The sequence below is a fragment of the Caretta caretta genome, chromosome 4 (assembly GCF_965140235.1).
Source record: "Caretta caretta isolate rCarCar2 chromosome 4, rCarCar1.hap1, whole genome shotgun sequence".
NCBI classification, from domain to species: domain Eukaryota; kingdom Metazoa; phylum Chordata; order Testudines; family Cheloniidae; genus Caretta; species Caretta caretta.
The window spans coordinates 71,862,491-71,884,824 of NC_134209.1; the positions used below are offsets into that span (position 1 = coordinate 71,862,491).

Sequence of the window (22,334 nt, forward strand, 5' to 3'; positions counted from 1 at the left end):
TTACACACACAAAGCTATGCTACACGGACAGTATTAAGGTTGCAAAGTCAAGAAGTCAAAAGTTAGGAAATGCCAGTGTTAAGGTTAATTTTTGCCCTAAATTGTCCTAGATGGACACAAATCAGACGTCAAAACTTATAACATTAAAAAACCAGTTAGAGAACACTTAAATCTCTTTGGTCACTCGATTACAAACCTAAAAGTGGCAATTCTTCAACAAAAAACTTCAAAAACAGACTCCAATGAGAGACTGCTGAATTGGAATTAATTTACAAACTGGATACAATTAACTTAGGCTTGAATAAAGACTGGGAGTGGATGGGTCATTACACAAAGTAAAACTATTTCCCCTTGTTTATACCCCCCCACACTGTTCCTCACACGTTCTTGTCAACTGCTGGAAATGGCCCACCTTGATTATCAGTACAAAAGGTTCCCCTCCATACCCCCCTGCTCTCCTGCTGGTAATAGCTCACTTTACCTGATCACTCTTGTTACAGTGTGTATGGCAACACCCATTGTTTCATGTTCTCTGTGTATATAAATCTCCCCACTGTATTTTCCACTGCATGCATCCGATGAAGTGAGCTGCCGCTCACAAAAGCTTATGCTCAAATACATTTGTTAGTCTCTAAGGTGCCACAAGTACTCCTTTTCTTTTTTTTTGCGGATACAGATTAACACGGCTGCTACTCTGAAACCTATATTAACTGAGTGCCTCACAAACGTTAATTAATTTATTTTTATAAAACCTTTGGGAAGTGAGGGAGTGTTATTACCTCCATTTTACAGATAGGGAGTTGAGATAGAGATTGAAGTCTGAAGTTTCCACTAATTTTGGGTGCCAAATTTGAGACCCCGTAGGATCAGATTTTTCAGTGTACTTAACATTATATGTTTCAGAGTAGCAGCCGTGTTAGTCTGTATTCGCAAAAACAAAAAGGAGTACTTGTGGCAGCATCCGATGAAGTGAGCTGTAGCTCACGAAAGCTTATGCTCAAATAAATTGGTTAGTCTCTAAGGTGCCACAAGTACTCCTTAACATTATATGGATTTTTATATGCTCAAACTCAGCTCCCATTGACTTCCATTACAGCTATGAGTGTTCAGCACTTATGCAAATCATATCCCAGTGTCTCAGATTGGGCATCCAGAGCCCGCCTGTGGTTGAAGCCTCGAGTCCTGCCAGTCCCCTGCTAGGCCATGGCATTTTTATAGCATGTTCGGGGGCTTTTGAAAGAAAAAGGTTAAGAACCCTTGCTCCAGTGGATTCATACTCTTCTACCCATTCTCCCTCAGGTTGGACCTCTTTTGCCTCATCCCTTCCAACCTGTTCCTGTTCCAGACCTGTGTCTACCCCACTCTGGCTCCTTGTCACATCCGATTTTTAGCTAGATTGCGCTACTTAGGCTTCTGATCCTATTCCCTGTCTCCTTGCACAGCAAGTCCTAGTCTCATGCCCTCTGGGCCACACCCCTTGCACTCCCATCACCCACTAACTGCTTTTCCCCAATTTCCTTGCCAACACAATCCCCGTTTCCCCCCACTCCCAGATCCTCATCCAGTCTACCCCGTCCTTTCCTCTGACTCCTAGATTCTTACAAAGAGAAGTGTCAGAGTGCCATAACTATTGAGGAACGTTTTCAAAGGCACAACTGGCAGTTAGGTACCTGTCATAAATATAAAGCGAAGGGTAAATGCCTTTAAAATCCCTCCTGGCCAGAGGAAAAACCCTTTCACCTGTAAAGCGTTAAGAAGCTAGGATAACCTCGCTGGCACCTGACCACAATGACCAATGAGGAGACAAGATACTTTCAAAGCTGGAGGGGGGAGAAACAAAGGGTCTGGGTCTGTCTGTGTGATGCTTTTGCCAGGGACAGAACAGGAATGGAGTCTAAAAACTTAGTAAGTAGTCTAGCTAGGTAAGATTCTGTTTGTTTAAATGGCTGAGAAAATAAGCTGTGCTGAATGGAATGGATATTCCTGTCTTTGTGTCTTTTTGTAACTTAAGGTTTTGCCTAGAGGGATTCTCTATGTTTTGAATCTAATTACCCTGTAAGGTATTTACCATCCTGATTTTACAGAGGTGATTCTTTTTTACTTTTTCTTCTATTAAAATTCTTCTTTTAAGAAACTGAATGCTTTTTTCATTATTCTTAAGATCCAAGGGTTTGGGTCTGTGGTCACTTATGCAAATTGGTAAGGATTTTTATAAAACCTTCCCCAGAAAAAAAGGGGTAAGATTTGGAAGGATTTGGGGGGGAAAGATGTTTCCAAAAGAACTCTTTCCTAATAATAATAATGCCGGTGTTAGACGTTTGGTGGTGGCAAAGGGTAAAATAGTTTGTACCTTGGGGAAGTTTTAACCTAAGCTGGTAAAAGTAAGCTTAGGAGGTTTTCATGCAGGTCCCCACATCTGTACCCTAGAGTTCAGAGTGGGGAAGGAACCTTGACAGTACCTAAGTCCCATTAAAAGTTAGGCATTGAAACTCAATGGGAGTTAGGTGCCTAGCTTCCACTTCTGCTTTTGAAAATGTCCTCCATTGCCTTAGGCACTTTTCAAAACCAGAGAATCTGATCTGTTTTCTGTTTGAAGTTGGTGTAGCACAGAGTTGTACAAAATAATTGTTGCAACTTCTAACAAACTTTCTACTTAACAGTATTTTATTGTAATTTTTGTTATTAAATGTGGCACCTATTGGATTTTTGAAAGTCACATCATTTCATGAGAATTTCTAGTGTAGTAAAAAGTGCTTTGTTTTTATGCTCCAATAAGCAGAACAAATCATAAAATAATTCTGCAGTGTTTGAGATGTGACAACCTACAAAATGAATATACTGATCTGGCTTTTTATCGGTGTGGGTGTTCATTTCAGACTATCAATTTATTGACCACAGGTGTATCTGCTAAGCTTTGTGAAAAAAAAGCCCCAAACTTTTCCGTGTTGGTAAATCCTGTGAGAATCAAACCCCAGCCCAACGTTGGGTGGGGGGAGGGGAAGCTGTTTAGTTTAAAGACTTAGGGTATGAGCCTGCACTTTGCTTTCAGTTTGTTTTTTTAACAACCTCGGAAATTGCACACAAAAAGGGTGTTAAAATAAGCAACATTTTTAAGGTTTCAAAGTCAAGGATTCAAAAGTCAGGAAATGTCAGAATTAAGGTTGCCTGTCGGTCTGATTGGCAGAAGTGCTGAGCATTCAGAGCTGCAACTGAAGTCAACAGGAGCTGGGCTTTGAACATATAAAGTGCTACATAATGCCAAGTACTCTGAAAAATCAGGTCCTAGACATCTCAAATCGGGCATGCAAAATTAGTGGAAACTTTTGACCTTAATCTCTTTATGCTTGAGTTCACTATTTGTAAAATGAGGATAATACTACCTACTGCCTTTCTTAAGTGTGGTGTTGTGATGATAAATTCATTAATGTTTGTGAAGCACTCCTATATTATAGTGGTGACCTCATAAAAAGGCCCATGAGGAAATTACTAAGTCTTTATTCAGAGCAGTGTTTGAATACTGTGAAAAAAGTAAGGCCTGAACCACACATTGAACAATGTGGGAAAACAAAATATCAAATAGTTACTCAGTAATTGAGCACCATCAGTCCTGTGCACTGAATGAACCAGGGGCCCTTTGGAAAAAATAGTATGTGATCATGTAATTAAAGACAGTGTCATAATGCATGTGCCGAATTGCACAGGTAACCTTAATTCTAGTATTTCCTAACTTTTTAGTTTTTGGCTTTGCAACTTTATTAATAATCTTATAACATAGGCTTTTATATATATATATATTGTTTCAACAAGGTAGAAGGGTGTGTGTGTGTCTCTCTCTCTCTATATATATATATATATACACACACACAGACACCCTTCTGCCTTGTTGAAACCACACTGCATATAGGTCTGAGTGCAGTATTAGCATCAAGATGGCTCAGGGAGACTTGAAGGAATGTGCTTTGGAGAAGACCTTACTGATGCTCCAGAGAACAGAATGTGTTCTCCTTTAGTGCATGCTTGCAGCCAAAGCTCATCATGCTTGTTAGTGTTTGAAATTAGCCATTTTGTGGCAGTATGGCAAACTGATAAATGTTCCCTTGTAGATGCCTCTTGTCCCCTAGAATCTAAGACTTAATTTAAAAAACTTGTCTCCAAGAGTGAAGAAAACCTTTAAAAATGAACCAGATGTAGAACAATGCAATGATGTTTGCCTGAGGCTGCAAGAAGCAATCTGGAAAGAAAGCTGTAACAAAGTCATGAACAGCCCCAGTTTATTTACAGAGGGTCATCCACTCTGAAGCCTAATGACAACAGTTTATATCATTACATTGTTAACAGTTTCACTGCTGATTAAAGCCCGTAAGAAGAAATGAACAGTCATATTAACTAGACTATAAACCCTTTGGGGCAGGGACCATCCTTTTACAATATGTTTTTATAATGCTTAGCACTATGTAATAATAAATAATAATAAATAAACAATAAATATGAAGCTCTGCACAATCTGCTGTGAGTGGCATCTCATTTAGGAGTTATGAGTGGGTGGAGCTTGGCAGAGTCCCACCACTATTTTTTTGAGTCCGGGCTAATGTCTTATCTTGTCTTCTACTTGGTGTGCTGTTACACTCTACGGAAGAGGTTCTCTACTTCCAGTCTCGTATGTTCATACACCCATGTAGCTAAAGAAAGAATATTTGCTTCTAGAACATAAGAATAGTCATACTGGCTCAGACCAATGGTCCATCTAACCCAGTATCCTGTCTCTGCCAGTCCCAGCTTCTGGCAGTTGGAGGCTTTGGGACACCCAGAGCATGGGGTTGCGTTCCTGACCATCTTGGCTAATAACCATTGATCGACCTATCCTTCATGAACTTATCTAATTCTTTCTGGAACCCATTTATACTTTTGGCCTTCACAACATCTCCTAGTAATGAGTTCCACAGGTTGACTGTGGGTTGTATGAAGAGGTACTTTCTTGTGTTTGTTTTCAAACCTGCTGTCTATAAATTTGATTTGGTGACCCCTGGTTCTTGTATTATGAGAAGGGGTAAATAACACTCCCTTATTCACTTTCTCCACACCAGTCCTGACTATATAGGTCTCCACCATCATATCCCCCCTTAGTTGTCCTTTTTTAAGCTGAACAGTCCCAGTATTTTTTAATTTCTCTTCTTATGGAAGAAGCTCTGCACAATCTTCCACACCCCTCATCATTCTGGCTTTCATGTGCTGTACCTTTTCCAATTCCAATACATCTTTTTTGAGTTGGGGCCACCGGAACTGCACACAGTAGTCAAGATTTGTAAATTGCTTTGTAAAGATCAAAGGCACTGCATACCTACAATGTTAATTATTCTTAATTGTCTGCTATCAGTGCACATTGATGAAAGAATAAACTCTTTCTCTATAGATTAGGCTTAAAGTCCATATTTATTTTGGAATAATATAGGACCTAATTAAAAAAAAAAACAAAATATGTCCAGGCTTAATATAATTAATATAGTTAACTGCAGTGGTCTGCAAAAAGTTGTGGAAAATTGATTTTTCATGGCACCCTTACAATTGTATGGGTTTCCATAGTGCAGAAGGCAGACATAGTAATTATTCAGTCAGGCATGATCATAATGGTTTTGGAAAAGCCATAAGTGTGTAAAAAAGATGATACTGAATTGACTTCATTTGTGTTTGAAAGATAATTCAGGATGAAATCTTCATTACTGAAAGGCCAATAGAGGAATCCATTTTTCCCATTATCCCTTTTAACATTTAATGAGTTATCTTTCAAATAGTGATTTAAGTGGCACTAATGGATAGCCAGTTAAATTCATAAATGAAACTCTTTCATTCATATTATTCCAAAGATTAATTAACAACAACCCCTGAATGTTAAGAGTAAACTGATTCTTTTCATATAACAAACCCGTAACATTAAGGAGTTGACTCTCCATTGAAGGAAACTCCATTAGGGGAATCTTGTGGAGGGCAGATCTGATTTTTAACTGGCACTTCCTGTTCATTTCTGCTAAAAAAAAGAAATGATGGCATAATATGAGCCAGAGATTTTTGCATCATCTCGCTCCATCTCCTGGGTTTCATTGTGTAGGGGGATATTTTAGCCCACAGTTTGTGCAGTGCTTTGAGATCTATTGGGATAAAAAGTGTTAGAAATACATCATTATTACAAATGAAATGCTTACGAAAGCCCTTCCTTTCAGTCAACTTGTGTAAAGGAAGCAAAATAATACGGGCTTTGTATTCTTTATCATATGTTTAGTATTTGGCGTAGTAATATGCAGCTTGTAAATTTGTTACAGTTGACTGTATCTCCTAGGATTATCTTGTTTTGAAAGTCTACATTAAACATTCTCATCTCCAGTCCATAGACCTGGGAAGCAACTCTGAGTTCTGAAATCTATAAAGACACCTATTTACTTTACGCAGAAAGTCAGCTTTCTGGACAGATTCCCATTTTATTTCATCTTGTGGCTCATGGTAATTTATGTTTTTTTCCCAACTGAATGTTTAAAATCTCTTCAGACCATCTAGAATACACAAAGGTCTTTTGGTTTTTCTGTAGATCAATACTTTTGATATGTCTTAACAATGTGCCCCAGTGAACCATCTGAAAGGAAGATGATTAGTGTAAAAAAGATACAGATAATCTCTGAGGTAATACATCAGTCAGTAATTGTATCATTTAAATGTTAAAGAATGCATTTGGTATGAAGCAAAGGTCCTGATGCCACTTATGCTAGTTTTAGTTTTACACTTGTGTAATTCCATTGACTTTACTGCAGTTACTTGTTACTCACTCTCGATTTACTCCATTGTCAGTGAAATCAGAATCATGCCCAATGTCTAAGGGCATTATTACATCATTAAGGTCATTTTGTCTAGTGTAGTCAGTCCGATGAGCATTTTTTCCATCCTTGGAAATTACTTCACAGCATCCATGGAAAACCAGGAATAGTGAAGCACAATGGTGGCAAAAATCCCAATAGAAACAATACCTACTGTGCAAAAACTTCTAGGAGTGATTTTGGAAATGTTGTTCTATGTGAGGTGTTTAAGGTGATATACACAGTGTATGCTCTCAGGACCACAGTCTAGATAGGAAAAGATACAGTTGCGTTTTCAGTTTACGAGATGATCTGTAAAGCGGAGATCAGAGGCTTCTAAACAATAAAATTGTTCAAGGTTGTATAGTACATGTGTGTCACAGAAAAGCCTGCACAGCTTCAGAAAATAAAATATTTATTTCTAGCAGATTTGTACCACCATTTTTCCTAAATATATTGATAATATTTTATAATTATTTAGCTGAAAGCAAAATATAAGTAACTATTCTCTAAATAATTTTTTTGATCAAAGAAAGGTTTTATTTTTATTTTCAGCTTCATGATAGGACACAATTGGATGGCAAGTACAGAAATCAAATGATAAAAGGGTATCCGACAGAAGCAACTGTTCACTTAACTATAATTTATTCTAATTACCTTTGAATTCAGCAGACCCACAGCAAAAAATACATTAAAAGTCCACCTTGTGTATGAAATACCAAATATGTAAGAGACACATATATAAGAAACAATGTAGGATGAGATCTTGGCAGACTAAGCTACTTCTAAGGTCTTTCATGGATGGCAAACTTTTCCTTTCCTCCAGCCAAAAGAAAGCAAATAATACCTTTATGTTTTCAAGATCCTAAAGCTTCATGCTAATAGCAAGTCTCTTGCCATGTGTGCTAATTAAGATCTCTGTACTAAGCAAAAATGAATTTGTTCTAGGTCATGTCTCATTGTGCTTTGCAGTTTAAACCTATTATGTTCTACAAGTGAAATAAAAATACATGAAATCAGTAATTTAATTTTTTTTAAAAATTCAAAGTGGAAATTCTCATTTTTTAAAGACAGTTTTTGTCCAAATGTTAAGTCTTCATCCATCTTTGTAAATTATTAACATTGACAATGAATCTAATAATGGGAATATGTTTTCAAACAGAAAACTGCCCTCACAATGGGACACATTTTCAAAGGACCCATGTTGCAGGTTCAGGGGCACCTGGAGACATTAGTTTTTCTGTGCTGCTAGAAAGGCATGAAAGACCCTTAATTTCCTTCTCTCTTTCCCTTTAGATCAATTTGAAGCAAGGCTCATTTAGGGCTTGATACTGCATCATTCTAATCACTGGAATCTTTTCCATTGACTTGAATGGGATCACAGTCAAGCCTTATATGAGTCCTCTGCCAGCTCTGTTATCTTCTACAGCATAGTAGGCAAGTTATTTTTTTCTCCCTATTGCATACCGGGCTGACCTTTCCCTTTTCAGATTGTCCTGGATGATTTATGGGGGAGGGGGCGAGGGGTTGGTGGGAAAGGCACTAATGAACCTCAGAAGACCATAAGTCTGAGTCTCTGTTTCACCACAATTTGTCTAGCCTTTTACCCGAGTGAAAAATTAGTGTAAAGTAAGTATAAACTGCTGGTTATCTGATCTGGTAACATTTTGTAATGGTGTAAATTGTTATCCAAGTTCAGAGCAATAATAAATGAGGCCTATCTTGGGGGTCAGTTTGGGCAAGAAGTGAGAGCGTCTGTCTACTCTAGTTTTTGAAGTTTAGTACGTTCCCCTAGTTAGGAATGAAGTACACCCTTCTTTTGTTTTTAGAAATGTAAAGGTGACATAAATCGTAAATCATGTTGCTGTTCTTTTTCTGTTTGGCTTGGAAGCTGTTTTCAAAGAAAAGCACAATATAAAAGTTAAAAGTTTGCTACTATAATGCCGCTAACTTGCTAAGAAATCAACCACAGCTGCACTTGTGAGTTCGCCAGATATTGTTGCTACTGGCTGGTTTCCAGCCAGTCTCTTAAGAAATCACCACGTTTACCACTGCTAATACCTCTGTGGTCAGATCCTACAATCTGCGTAAAATTTCCAAGTTATCACTGTTAAATTAACTATTGTTCACAATTAGAGCTGGTCAAAAATGGGGATAAATATTTCAGCAAAATTATTGAAGGAAGGTGCTGCCCAGTTTTAATTAAATGTTGAATATTCCGAATTTTCTATCCAGCTCTTCCCATGATCTTTGCACAGAACTTCAGTAGAGGTCAATTGAAAGCTCATGGGTGGAACTAGGGTACCAAATAGAACCTTAAACGGTTTTGAATTTCCTGGCTGACTATACAACATTCTATGAAGGTGGTCTGATGTGAACATGTCCTTTAACAGAATCATTTTAAGATTATGCTATTTGTCTGCTTAGTTTGAAATCAAATTATTATTGATTATTCCATAGCACCTAGTGGCTTCAGCTGGGATCAGGGCCCCATTGTACTAGGCACTGGACAAACATAGTGAAAGACAGTCCCTGGCCTGAATAGCATGCAATCTAAATAGACAAGATAGACAAAGAGTAAGGTAGTGGTTCCCAACCTATTTACCATCGTGGGCCACATATGCAGAGCTCTCTATGTGTTATGTGGGCCACATCCACACAATGTATATATACCACCTGTATGGCCATGAGGATGTCACATGGAACGCAGCTGTGTGCCGATTGGGCCACAAGTGGGCTGCAGATTGAGAACCACTGGGATAAGAGGAGAACCGGAGACACAGAAAGAGGTAAAGTGACTTGCATAAGGTCACACAGCAGGTCAGTGGCAAAGGTGGAAATAGAACCCAGGCCTCCAGGCTCCTCATCCAGAGGTTTGTACAGTACATCATATTGCCCTAGATCATACTGCCTGACTTCAAGTATTATGTACACTGGTTTCCAAACAATATAGTAAATTTTCTCAATGTTACACTTAAATAAGGTATGACTTTTCAATTGGTAATATTAAAACTGTGGGTGATTTGGTGGCTCAGGGGACTGGTAATTGGATGAAGAGGGTGTGGACTTTCGGTAATGGTTTGTCCTGTTCAATTTTGATAGACAGTCTTTACCATCTTGTTGCTGTTCACTGGTCCATGTGCATATGCTAGTGGTTTCATCCCAATCCTAGTGGACTGAGGTTCATGTGAAAATTGGCAGTGCTTGTACTGTACTTGTTATGCTGGCAGATCCATTAATCTACCCACTTTTACAATAATTCAATTAGTATTGTTTAAAAACAGGTTGATGTACTTACAGGTGAAGGAAAGCTGTAATACTGAGGTCATGCTGTAAAGTGTATTGCATAGTTTTGATTAGTAAAGGGTAAGCTAAAAGTATGCAGTATGTAAATATTGAAATAGTAGCCAAATATGTTGCAGCATTATTGAAACTAGTACCCTCAAGCAAATTTATTATTAGATAGCCTACATTGCTATGAATTTGCCAGGCAAAAAGGTCTCCACAAATATACAAGCGGCACCATTACACTGAGTTTGCCATTTGAAAATAGTTACTAATTCTAGCAGCATTTTCCCGTGACATGTACAGGGAATATCCCTTATAGAATCATAGAATCATAGAATATCAGGGTTGGAAGGGACCCCAGAAGGTCATCTAGTCCAACCCCCTGCTCAAAGCAGGACCAATTCCCAGTTAAATCATCCCAGCCAGGGCTTTGTCAAGCCTGACCTTAAAAACCTCTAAGGAAGGAGATTCTACCACCTCCCTAGGTAACGCATTCCAGTGTTTCACCACCCTCTTAGTGAAAAAGTTTTTCCTAATATCCAATCTAAACCTCCCCCACTGCAACTTGAGACCATTACTCCTCGTTCTGTCATCTGCTACCATTGAGAACAGTCTAGAGCCATCCTCTTTGGAACCCCCTTTCAGGTAGTTGAAAGCAGATATCAGATCCCCCCTCATTCTTCTCTTCTGCAGGCTAAACAATCCCAGCTCCCTCAGCCTCTCCTCATAACTCATGTGTTCCAGTCCCCTAATCATTTTTGTTGCCCTTCGCTGGACTCTCTCCAATTTATCCACATCCTTCTTGAAGTGTGGGGCCCAAAACTGGACACAGTACTCCAGATGAGGCCTCACCAATGTCGAATAGAGGGGAACGATCACGTCCCTCGATCTGCTCGCTATGCCCCTACTTATACATCCCAAAATGCCATTGGCCTTCTTGGCAACAAGGGCACACTGCTGACTCATATCCAGCTTCTCGTCCACTGTCACCCCTAGGTCCTTTTCCGCAGAACTGCTGCCTAGCCATTCGGTCCCTAGTCTGTAGCTGTGCATTGGGTTCTTCCGTCCTAAGTGCAGGACTCTGGACTTATCCTTATTGAACCTCATCAGATTTCTTTTGGCCCAATCCTCCAATTTGTCTAGGTCTTTCTGTATCCTATCCCTGCCCTCCAGCGTATCTACCACTCCTCCCAGTTTAGTATCATCCGCAAATTTGCTGAGAGTGCAATCCACACCATCCTCCAGATCATTTATGAAGATATTGAACAAAACCGGCCCCAGGACCGACCCTTGGGGTACTCCACTTGATACCGGCTGCCAACTAGATATGGAGCCATTGATCACTACCCGTTGAGCCCGACAATCTAGCCAGCTTTCTACCCACCTTGTAGTGCATTCATCCAGCCCATACTTCCTTAACTTGCTGACAAGAATACTGTGGGAGACCGTGTCAAAAGCTTTGCTAAAGTCAAGAAACAATACATCCACTGCTTTCCCTTCATCCACAGAACCAGTAATCTCATCATAAAAGGCGATTAGATTAGTCAGGCATGACCTTCCCTTGGTGAATCCATGCTGGCTGTTCCTGATCACTTTCCTCTCATGCAAGTGCTTCAGGATTGATTCTTTGAGGACCTGCTCCATGATTTTTCTGGGGACTGAAGTGAGGCTGACTGGCCTGTAGTTCCCAGGATCCTCCTTCTTCCCTTTTTTAAAGATTGGCACTACATTAGCCTTTTTCCAGTCATCCGGGACTTCCCCGGTTCGCCACGAGTTTTCAAAGATAATGGCCAATGGCTCTGCAATCACAGCCGCCAATTCCTTCAGCACTCTCGGATGCAACTCGTCCGGCCCCATGGACTTGTGCACGTCCAGCTTTTCTAAATAGTCCCTAACCACCTCTATCTCCACAGAGGGCTGGCCATCTCTTCCCCATTTTGTGATGCCCAGCGTAGCTAATACTAATAAAACATTTCAAAACAGGAATAACTATTAAGCGTTCACACTTTATAATCACTACAAAGAGTAGCTGTAGAATCACCAAAGGAGTCTGGCTATATTATGAAGGGTTTCCAGGGCTTGATCCAATGCCCATTGAAGCTAGTGGAAAGATTCTCACTGACTTCAATGGACTCTGAATTAGGCTCACAGTGATTAAGAGTTCAATCCTCCTCATGTGAATAAGGGCTTTTAAGAATGGCCTTAAGAAAAGTTGCCAACGTTTTATCACAGGTCAGGTGTTATAATGATTCATCATGTGTGTTGCTCCAGGCAAAGAGGTGCTCTGCCTCTTGCAGGGGCAGGTCTTATATTTGGCAGACAAGAATTCTCAGGGAGAAATGGTGGTGTGAAAAATGTCCAGCAAACTAGTTTACCCAATTTGGAGTTACCAGAGCCATATATTAAATACTGTCACAGGGTGGCTGGTGCCTTTAAAGGGAGGTGGGCCCACCCTGCCTGTGACATAGCCAACTCCTCTCCCCAAGTGGGGATAATGAGGAAGGCCAGGTGACCCAGTCAGGCCTGTGTTAGATAAGGAAGAGGCCTGGAGAGAAAGAGAAGGTGCTGCAGGTGGGTGTTGACAGATGGTTGCAGACATTGCAGAATAAGATGGCTCCTGTGGGGCCCTGAGTCAGTAGGGAAGAAAACACCAGTGGGGAAACAGGTCTGTGGAGAAGGCCAAACTTCAAGAAGTGGTGGGACAGCAGAAAGATAGATCCCTAGAAAGGAGGGGCTTTGCCCAACTTGGGACTGCAGTGAAAGAAAAGGACTTTAAAGAAAGGGATAGTCCCTTAGAGAGGAGAGACTGGGTCCAGTTGAAACTAGGGTGAAGACTGTAGGCAGGCCCTCTCAGAGGTCCAGTTTTTGAGGCCCCTAGACAAAATAAAAAATGATGACACATGAAAACAAAATAAGGCACCAAAAAAAGTGAGATATAATTTGAATATTTTTTTATTTAACAAATGCTTTTCTTGCCTTTTTCTGTGTAAATACACTAATTATTGTGGAAAAATCTAGCTTTTGTGCAAAGTCAGAGTTGATATTAAGCATGGTGAGCCCATTCAAATGCTCTTCTCCCATAGTTGAATGGTGGTAGTTCTTTACCTGCTTCAACACGCTGAAGGTGCATTCACCTGAAGCCACTGATGCAGGCAAACCGACAGAAAATACACAATGCAATTGTGACATTAGGAAACACCCCAGAGAGTCCAAGTTTGAGTATTTCTTGAAGCTATTCGTTTGGGTTGCAATCCAGTTTAAAGTTTGTGGAATATATTCATTTGAGGAAGATGACGTTGTCACTGAGATCTTTTGAGATTTCTTTGTTGTACTGTTGCTGAAATTGTTCAGCTGCAGAAAGTAGATGTTCATTACTCAGTCTGTTGAACTGCCAAAGAAACCCCAAAAGGGTACAAATTAGTTGCAGTGACTCAAATTGATGTGTAAGACCTGATTGAATAGCGTCAATGACGACAAGGAAGACACTGACACTATAATGCTGCTCGGCATCACATTCAGTAGGTAAATTGTGATTGGTGGAGAACTCAGATGAAATGCCAGTATTCTGTGCTACTAATTTGGACTCAGTCAGGATCGCATCCCACTGTTCACGAATCTGTTGAATGTCATTGATAAGACTTTCAGTGTTATCCCTCTCAACATCAAGTGTACCATTGCGTGCTTCAATTAGCAGATTACTTTGGTGGATCATTGTAAGTAGCTTCATCCACAAAGATGACATCAGAATGCATTCAAATTTGGACATGTGTTTCTGAATAGACTGAAGTTCAGTTCAAGCCTGTGCAGTGAGATTGAGAGATTCAAGCTCATTTAAAGCCTTTCTCACTGAATTCAAATTCTACACAACTGGTTAAACACCATCAATCCGTGCAGACCATCTAGTTTTGGACATCCCATGCAGTGAAACAGTAAGATATTGCTTCAGAATTTCCCACCTTTGTCGACTGCTACTGAAGAGATTGTACATTTGCTGAACAGTTCTAAAGTAAGTAATTGCCTCTTTGTATGATTCAGCACAGTCAACACCTACAAGGTTTACTGTGTGGTTTCCACAGCTGGAGAAGATACAGTTTGAATTATGCTCAAGCAGAACTGCTTGTACACCTTTGTACTTCCCAGCCATATTAGATCCATTGTCATAGACTTGACCAATGCAGACTTGAAAATCTAATTTAAAACCTTCTAGAATTGCTAGTACTCGAGCAGCAATTTCTTTTCCAGTTTTTCTCATGAAATTATCAAACAAAATAAACCTTTCTTCAACTGAAAATTTTCAGCTGTCTACAATCTTAACATCTCAAATAACCATAGTAGTTTGTTCCTTGTGAGAATAATCTGGAGTGGCATCAACAATGATTGAAAAATACTTGGCATTTTGAATCTCATCAAGAATTGTTGTTTGTATGAATGATCCACATAGCTCAATAAACTCGTTTTGTATGTGTGTAGAGAAATAATGGACTTGCATGCTGTCATAAATATAAAGGGAAGGGTAAACACCTTTAAAATCCCTCCTGGCCAGAGGAAAAAACCCTTTCACCTGTAAAGGGTTAAGAAGCTAGGATAACCTCTCTGGCACCTGACCAAAATGACCAATGAGGAGACAAGATACTTTCAAAAGCTGGAGGGAGGGAGAAACAAAGAGTCTGTCTGTGTGATGCTTTTGCCGGGGACAGAACAGGAATGGAGTCTTAGAATTTAGTAAGTAATCTAGCTAGATATGCGTTAGATTATGATTTCTTTAAATGGCTGAGAAATTAAGCTGTGCTGAATAGAATGGATATTCCTGTCTGTGTGTCTTTTTGTAACTTAAGGTTTTGCCTAGAGGGATTCTCTCTGTTTTGAATCTAATTACCCTGTAAGGTATTTATCATCCTGATTTTACAGAGGTGATTCTTTTTTACTGTTTCTTCTATTAAAGTTCTTCTTTTAAGAACTGAATGCTTTTTTCATTGTTCTTTGGGTTTGGGTCTGTGGTCACCTATGTAAATTGTTGAGGATTTTTACCAAACCTTCTCCAGGAAGTGGGGTGCAAGGGTTGGGAGGATTTGGGGGGGGAAGACGTTTCCAAACAATGTTTTCCTAATAAATAAACCCAGATAAACATCACATTCAGAATGCGCTCAAGAAGTATTTTCCAGCTATTAGTTTCTGTAGAGAGCTCAGTCAAGAGTAAATTCTCAACTGAATTTTCAGCTGATGCTGCCCTACTGACTGATTTCCATGCAACATAGTTTTCTTTGTGTGATGAACTCTTATGTGATGGTGTTCGGTCTTTCAACTTCCTCAAACCTCTGTTGATGCTCCATCCTGACTGAGCAGAGAGAATTGATGCATTTGCAGCACTTTTGTTCAAAATGAAGCAGGGTGCACAGTACAGAGTTTGTTTTTCCGTACTCCAGAATAACCAGTCTCTTGTGCAGATCTCACCATTTGGAACAGTTTTTGTCAGCAGACAAGTAGGGAAAGCGTGATTATCAACATCTCGTGGAATGTAACTTGGAATTTCAAAACAACTAATTTGAAGAAAAGATTGCATTTGGACAGCATTGCTCTTGTCAATAATTCCAGTGTCAATCACAGACAAACCTGTAGTACTCATGGATTGCTCTTTCTGCGTAAAATCTACATCTTCCTCTTGCTATTGATTTCTTGTTTCTTGATTGTACACAGGATCTTCTGCTGCATCTGTTACTGTTGGCACATCTCCTTCTTGACTACTGTCCTCGTGTTCAGATACTGGCATTAAAATATCATCTGTTGCAGCTGCGGAGTTTTCATTATCTGTAGCATTGTTTGTTGGGTAAGGCGTGTTTTCCAGTGGTTTAAGAAATGGAGTTATTGGTTTGGAACTCTTAGCTGCTGCTTCACTCAGTTGTTTTTGCTGTCTCTTGCTTTCACCACTTTCAAATCCCCTCTTCGTAGTGATCTATCTGGTCAATATGTAGCCTATCCACACTTGAAATATTCTGCTGTAAATATGTAGCTTATCTACACTTGAAATCTTCTACTCTAAACGTGTACACGAATGCAGTATGGTACACAAATGCTGAAAAGACTTAAAATGAAGGAATACTAATTAAGAACACAAAATGAAACAGTCAGATAAGTTATTATCCTTATCATTGAATCAAAACTCAAGCACGCAAGGTATAATATAACAGGCTGAGCTGAAGACAAAGGGATGACATTTATATAGTAAATACAGACACGGATACAGACAGAGGGATAATGTCCAAAAATTTCAAATGTGTGTCCTCATGAAACTCTCTGTACAAGATTGTCCTCACAAATTTTCACCTTGAATCTGGGCCTATAGACTACGAAAGCCTATGATGATGGCCAAGCTACCAAGCTAGGGCTCAACCAACCAACCAGTCACCTCTTTTAGCTACCATATGAAGATAATAATGAGGAATTCTGACACATAAATAATTCCTTAGTCAAATAGATGTAAAACTATAAAGACACTAAAATGTAACTATTCTCTACCTTTCAACACGCACTTGATCCAGTATCAGCCACTAATAGTGGTTTGTTTATATAATCAGCTGATCTGAGAGGACAAGTTCATCACGGTCTAATCTTGTGCCATCAGAACCGATATATTTTTAATAATATTTATGAACATTTTTAACTCTTTGATGTGACAAAATCTATATCCGTTAACAAAAAAATTGTCTTTTACCAAATCACATCTCTTCTTTGCTTAAATGTGCAGCTCTAAGCTGAGAGAGTGTGTCACATTTTGGTCTGGTAGGGATGTGCATAAAAACAAGTTGCAAAACTTATCAAATGCCAAAAAATTAACAAGTGTCTAAATTTGAGGCCCCCTTTGAGCTTGAGGCCCAGGCCAAATGGCCCTCCTAGCTGTAGGTTTGAGTTCTATTTTGAAAGACCGTGCAGGATTGAATAACTCTGAGCCCAGAAAGCTCTTCTAGCCCATATTGAATAGTGGTGGTGCCATCACCTTGTCTAATTTCTCTTCACCCCTTTGCAACACCTATCCCTGTGCTCAGAAGTACGCAGGAATGTGACAGTGTCTGGACCTATATATTCCTCCCTTCGTGGTCCAGTAAGGGCACCCACTCTGGGCTCCTGTCTCCTCAGCCATCAACTCACTTGGGTGGAGACCCGTGTCGCTCTTCTTCCTGAATGGGGCTTTTCCAGGCTGCACAGTTCTCTACCGACACTGTTAGTATCCTGGCAAGTCAGACTGCCTAAGCAGGCTAGCGTCTGCATTTTGTATTCTAGGAAACCCACCTCACTTTGGTTGTCCCAGAAGTTCCTTCTTGTCTGGCACATCGTTTGAAATAGTCCTTTGAAGCTCATATTATTTCCCAGGGTTTACACTGTCCACATTATCTCCCTAGAGAAGTTACAGACTATCCCATAATAATACATAAACTTTGTATTTATAATACAGTGGACTCCAAAGCTATTTAATTTAATTCAGTGAGATCTCCCAAAGGTTGCAGGAAATTGCCATATCTGTCACAGGCTCCTTCTACCTCTCCATTTGCTTGAATACACCAGCAACTGTCTGTCTGTAAATGTCTGAGTCCAATTTTCGAAGCCAGGAATTTCAAATATGTAGGAACTACCAGGGCAGCCATTTAACATCCCAGAGTTACTAGAGACTTTTGTGGGGAAAGCTTTGGGAATATATTTATGAAGCAAGGAAATATACAATATCCTAAAATATGTGGAGTGTGGTGGTATCAATCCTTATCAGACACAGATACGAAAATTGTTTATAGATGGCTTTTACCACTTTTCCACAGCACAATGTTCTCCCAGATAACAGTGACATTTGCAATGCATGGAAGAATTCAGTTTTTACCAGCTTGTGTGAGAGTGTAATATTTTTAAGGATGTCTGTTTCGTTTCCAGATGCATGTGTGTTCTACTTTATGCTTTGACACACAAAGGACTAGAGGGCCTGAGGGAAAGCTTCAGAGTGTGTTGGAGATTTCATTTTCTGCTTCTCAGCTCAGATCAGGAGTCATTGAGACTTGCTATCCTGTGGACTGGCTGATCTGGCCTCACCTAGGGAATGAATGAGGGAACTGGGCAGCTGGCACTATTTTGCAGTGCAAGAGGAAGGTGTTAAATGGACACTGCCAATTTAAACGTGATACTTCTATCTGCTTTTTAAAAAAGCCTCCTATTTGTTCAAATAACCCCTAAGGCTAGTACAACTGACAGATGACAGAGAGAATATATTTTTCTTTTTATCACTTTGTTTTGTTTTTTGCATTTGGCAGTCAGTATTCCCTGTTTATGTATGGCTCTTTGTTAGCCCTTATGGGAAAGTCCTGTAGGGCTCAGTAGAAAATGATAACCTTTCAGCAGTTTAACGGAACCATCCTATGGTATCCCTTCCCTATAGAATTTCATATAGGATGGTTTTAACCTCAGGTCTTCCACTGACTTATTGCATTGCTCTGAGCAAACCACTCAACCTGTTGTTTGTGTCATCCACAAAATGGGCATAATAATGTCTATTTATTGCCCATAACAGTTGTGACAAATCAAACATTAATTAAAGTTTGTACATATCCTTGGAAATGTAAAAGCACTGTATACTGTAGCTGTTGCCCTGGGATAGGAAAATAAGGTCAAAGAAGAGCAGAGAAAAGTGAGGATGAAAAAGAGGAAGATGGCTCAAAGACTTCCAGTGAATACTAACTTCAGATTGCCAGAGATTCTTGATGACTAAACAGAGTGTAAATTCAGAGTAACTTCTTTGAAGTCAATAGAAATACACAATTTGAGATTAGAATCAGGCTCCACACATTTAAGCACAATATATGTCGTCTAAGATTTTGTCCCCAAGGTTTTCACAGAAGTTGCAGCTGCTTGTTCCTTAATAGATGAATATTTTAAAAATATTATAGTGTGGTTTCTGAACAAGAATACATACTTCTCAGAGTTTTTTCCCCTTTAATAGAAATATTTCCATTCTCTTATGGCTATCTAATGCAACTGTAATTTGTGATTGCTTGTTTAATTCCTGTCTCTCATGTAAAGAATTAGCATTTTACATAATTTCATTTTTAAATAGATGAATGCCATTTTAAGGAACTTAGAATCTAAGATGCAATCAAACATATTTTGTTTTGATCAGAGGACCATCACTTTATAATGTTTGTTAGAGAGATGCATTATTCTATTGCTTGGAAGGGAATTGGAGGATTTTATACAGTAGATCTATACCATGCTTCATACTTTTTTTCACCTAATGGCCAATGGAAACTAAGGGCACATAAAATAATTGGCTGATAAACAGTAAACTTGTCTCAGCCTTACCTATGGTGGTGCTATTACCCCGCTATAACAAAAACCTTTCATTCTTACTAGGAATACTAGTAATTCATTCTTACTAGTGGCTTCTTTTTGTTTGTGATGGCTCCAAACCTGAGATGATAAATGTCTCTCTCCTTACCTTAATCCACGGGACTCACATGACCTGTGCCTAGGATCTACCTCAGCATTTACTTCCTTATGCTTTCTTCTAATTCTGTGGTTTTTCCTGAACAATTCTTTCCCTGGATTTTTTTTTTTTCATCACTTGAAAAAGTGTAATTCACCAGTTCTCCTCTACACTTGCCTGCCCCTTTTGCTTTCCTTTGTTTTTCTGAAGTGCTATATAACACTTAGATGTGCATAGATAGAAGGATATTTTTTCTTTTTAATAAAGTATGTTTGACCCTCCACACTTTAAGATATTATTTTGATGCCTTGTGAGATCATATTAGTTTCCTGAATTGAAATATAATCTAGTGTACAAATTAAAGCACACAAAGACTTATAAATACCCCTTCTTTTATCACCATTCCTACAAGCGACACTGTGTCTCTCTCAATAATCACCACAGGCAAGCCCACACAAGAATTAATCACTGTAAAAATAACTGTATTCAAAAAAGAAGGAGGGAGGGCATGCAAAACATGAGAAATACAAACCAAAGCCATCTGATGAAACACACTAGAACTTCAATAGCTGAGGACGGTACATGCCCAATTACATGTCTACCGCATAAGAAAGCAGTGCCCAGTAATGATGAGCTAATATGGGGCCAAATTATGTCAGGCCCTTTTCACAGGTTCATAGGGGGGAATGTGCAAGAAGTCCTTTCCATCGCTCCACACCCCATGTCAGAGCCAGAGACTGTAATCGTTCCTGCACTTAGGGAGCACAAGGACTGCTCCTTCTTTGTTCTTATGAAGGTGCTTGTTGCCCAAAGGTGGTGGGACCATGACCATTTCACCCCTCTGCACCAACGTGAGGATAGTGCAGCCAGGCATACTGCTCAGGCATACTGGGGAGCCCAGAACACTGAGAAGCATGGGAGTCCATCATAGCTCTACTGCCCTGAAGACAGGGTTTTGCCTTAAAGGCACAATTGACCCCACAGGGAGAACAACATTTATTGCAGTGAAAAATCCTATTATCTTTCAGCCCAGAGAAAAGAAGCAGTCAGGTTAGACAGCTGACTGCTTATCAGGCAAGCTGCTGACTCAGTGCTCAAATGGAAAGAAATGATTGATGTTATATTTGTGGAGATAAAGTGAGGGTCTATTGTTTTCTCTCCTACTTTCCTTTTCATTTTATTTTCACCTTTTTTAACCTGGCAGCAGTGTGAAATGTGCATCTGGTCTGTGCATCAACAATAGCCCTGCTTGAAAGGTTGGCAATTGCCTAGGGCCTTGTCTTCACTAGGAAAAAAAAAGGTGTGTTTTTACAAAGCTTTAGGTAACACACTTGGTAAAACCCCAGTGAGGACAAGGCAGTTTGTAGTTCTTACACCTGTTAACAGGTTGAAGTAAACCTTAGATTCCCTCCAGTGTTTAGCTTGACCTGCACATATAAAAAGAATAAACTGCCATGTCTTCAATAGATTTGACCATGTGTTAGCTCACAGATGGCAAGCACACGTCTTTTTTTCTTGTCGTGGATACACTGTTAGAGAGGGCAGGGCTTAATGGGGGCTGAGATTTTTGTATAATAGCAGGATGTCTTGATTTATTTATTAGTTAAGAGTGTGTTGCTGGAGATTGTGTGTCTTATTTATTGAAGGTTGTTAGGGATATGCAGACATGCTGGCTTTAATTGCTGGTTTGCTTTGTTTTGGTTGCCTAAAGTTTTCAGATAAATGTTTTTTCCCTTATAAATAGCAATAAATAAATACAGCAAATGTTACCTCAGTTTTTGTGGTACTTTCCCAGGAGCACTCTCAGAAGGAAACAGTGGCACAGATTTGTTTTTATTTCTTTATTATTTGTATTGTGGTAATGCCTAGAAGCCAGTTGTGCTAGGCACTATGCAAACATAGAGCTGGTCCATGCCCTGAAGAGATGTGATGCAAAAGCCCTAGACATCTTCTTTTTTTTAATCAATACAATCTGGCGAGTGCTCAGCACTTTTGAAAATCAGGTTACCTCATTAAGTATCTAAATATGGATTTTAAATGCTTATCTTTGAAAATTTAGACCGATGTCCATTTAAAAAAATAATCTCCTCTACCTCCTGTAAATAAACTGTAATCATGACTGGGAACTATGAAATAATGTGTCTATTAAAAAAAATCTTCAGAGCAACATATATCTATATCTAAGTATATTCTCTTTATCTTATTTCTTGCAGTTTTCAAGTCTATTGGAAATTAAGAATAACGCATTCTAAAATGTTAGACTCTGCCTTTATTATCTGAATAATTCCTTTTGTGGGATTGTTTATTGTTAAAGGAGATTTTTTTCTCCCAGTGATTTATGGGTTTTCAGGATAAGACTGGGAGTAGAAGTTTTGTACTAAGCCTTAATTACAGTGAAATATGGAACAGATCTCTTCTTGGTGTAATTTAAATGTTGAACATTAACTAACTTCTCAAAGGTGGAGCCAACAAATTTATTTCATTTAAAAGACATATTCCAGATTATAAGTAATTGATTTATATATTCAGTACGAAAGTCTTAATTCTTGATTACTGTATTTTTGTTCTGTTTTCCTTTAGGAAAGAGGCACAATTGGATGAAGAAGGACAATTTCTAGTCAGAATAATTTATGATGATTCCAAAACATATGATCTGGTTGCAGCAGCAAGCAAAGTCCTTAGTGAGTAATATGGCTATCTTTTAGAAATTATACTTGCTTTTAATGGGTCAGGCCTCATGTAGTAAGGTC

General features: G+C 39.2%; 1 protein-coding gene across 1 annotated transcript in view; it reads left to right on the forward strand.

Annotated features, from left to right (window-relative positions):
* Positions 1 to 22,334, forward strand: part of GUCY1B1 (guanylate cyclase 1 soluble subunit beta 1) — a 66,725-nt gene that overhangs the window by 6,417 nt on the left and 37,974 nt on the right. Inside the window, exon 3 of the mRNA XM_048847476.2 lies at positions 22,165 to 22,265. Within this exon, the coding sequence (XP_048703433.1) occupies positions 22,165 to 22,265 (101 nt within the window). The remainder of the gene's footprint in view (positions 1 to 22,164; positions 22,266 to 22,334) is intronic.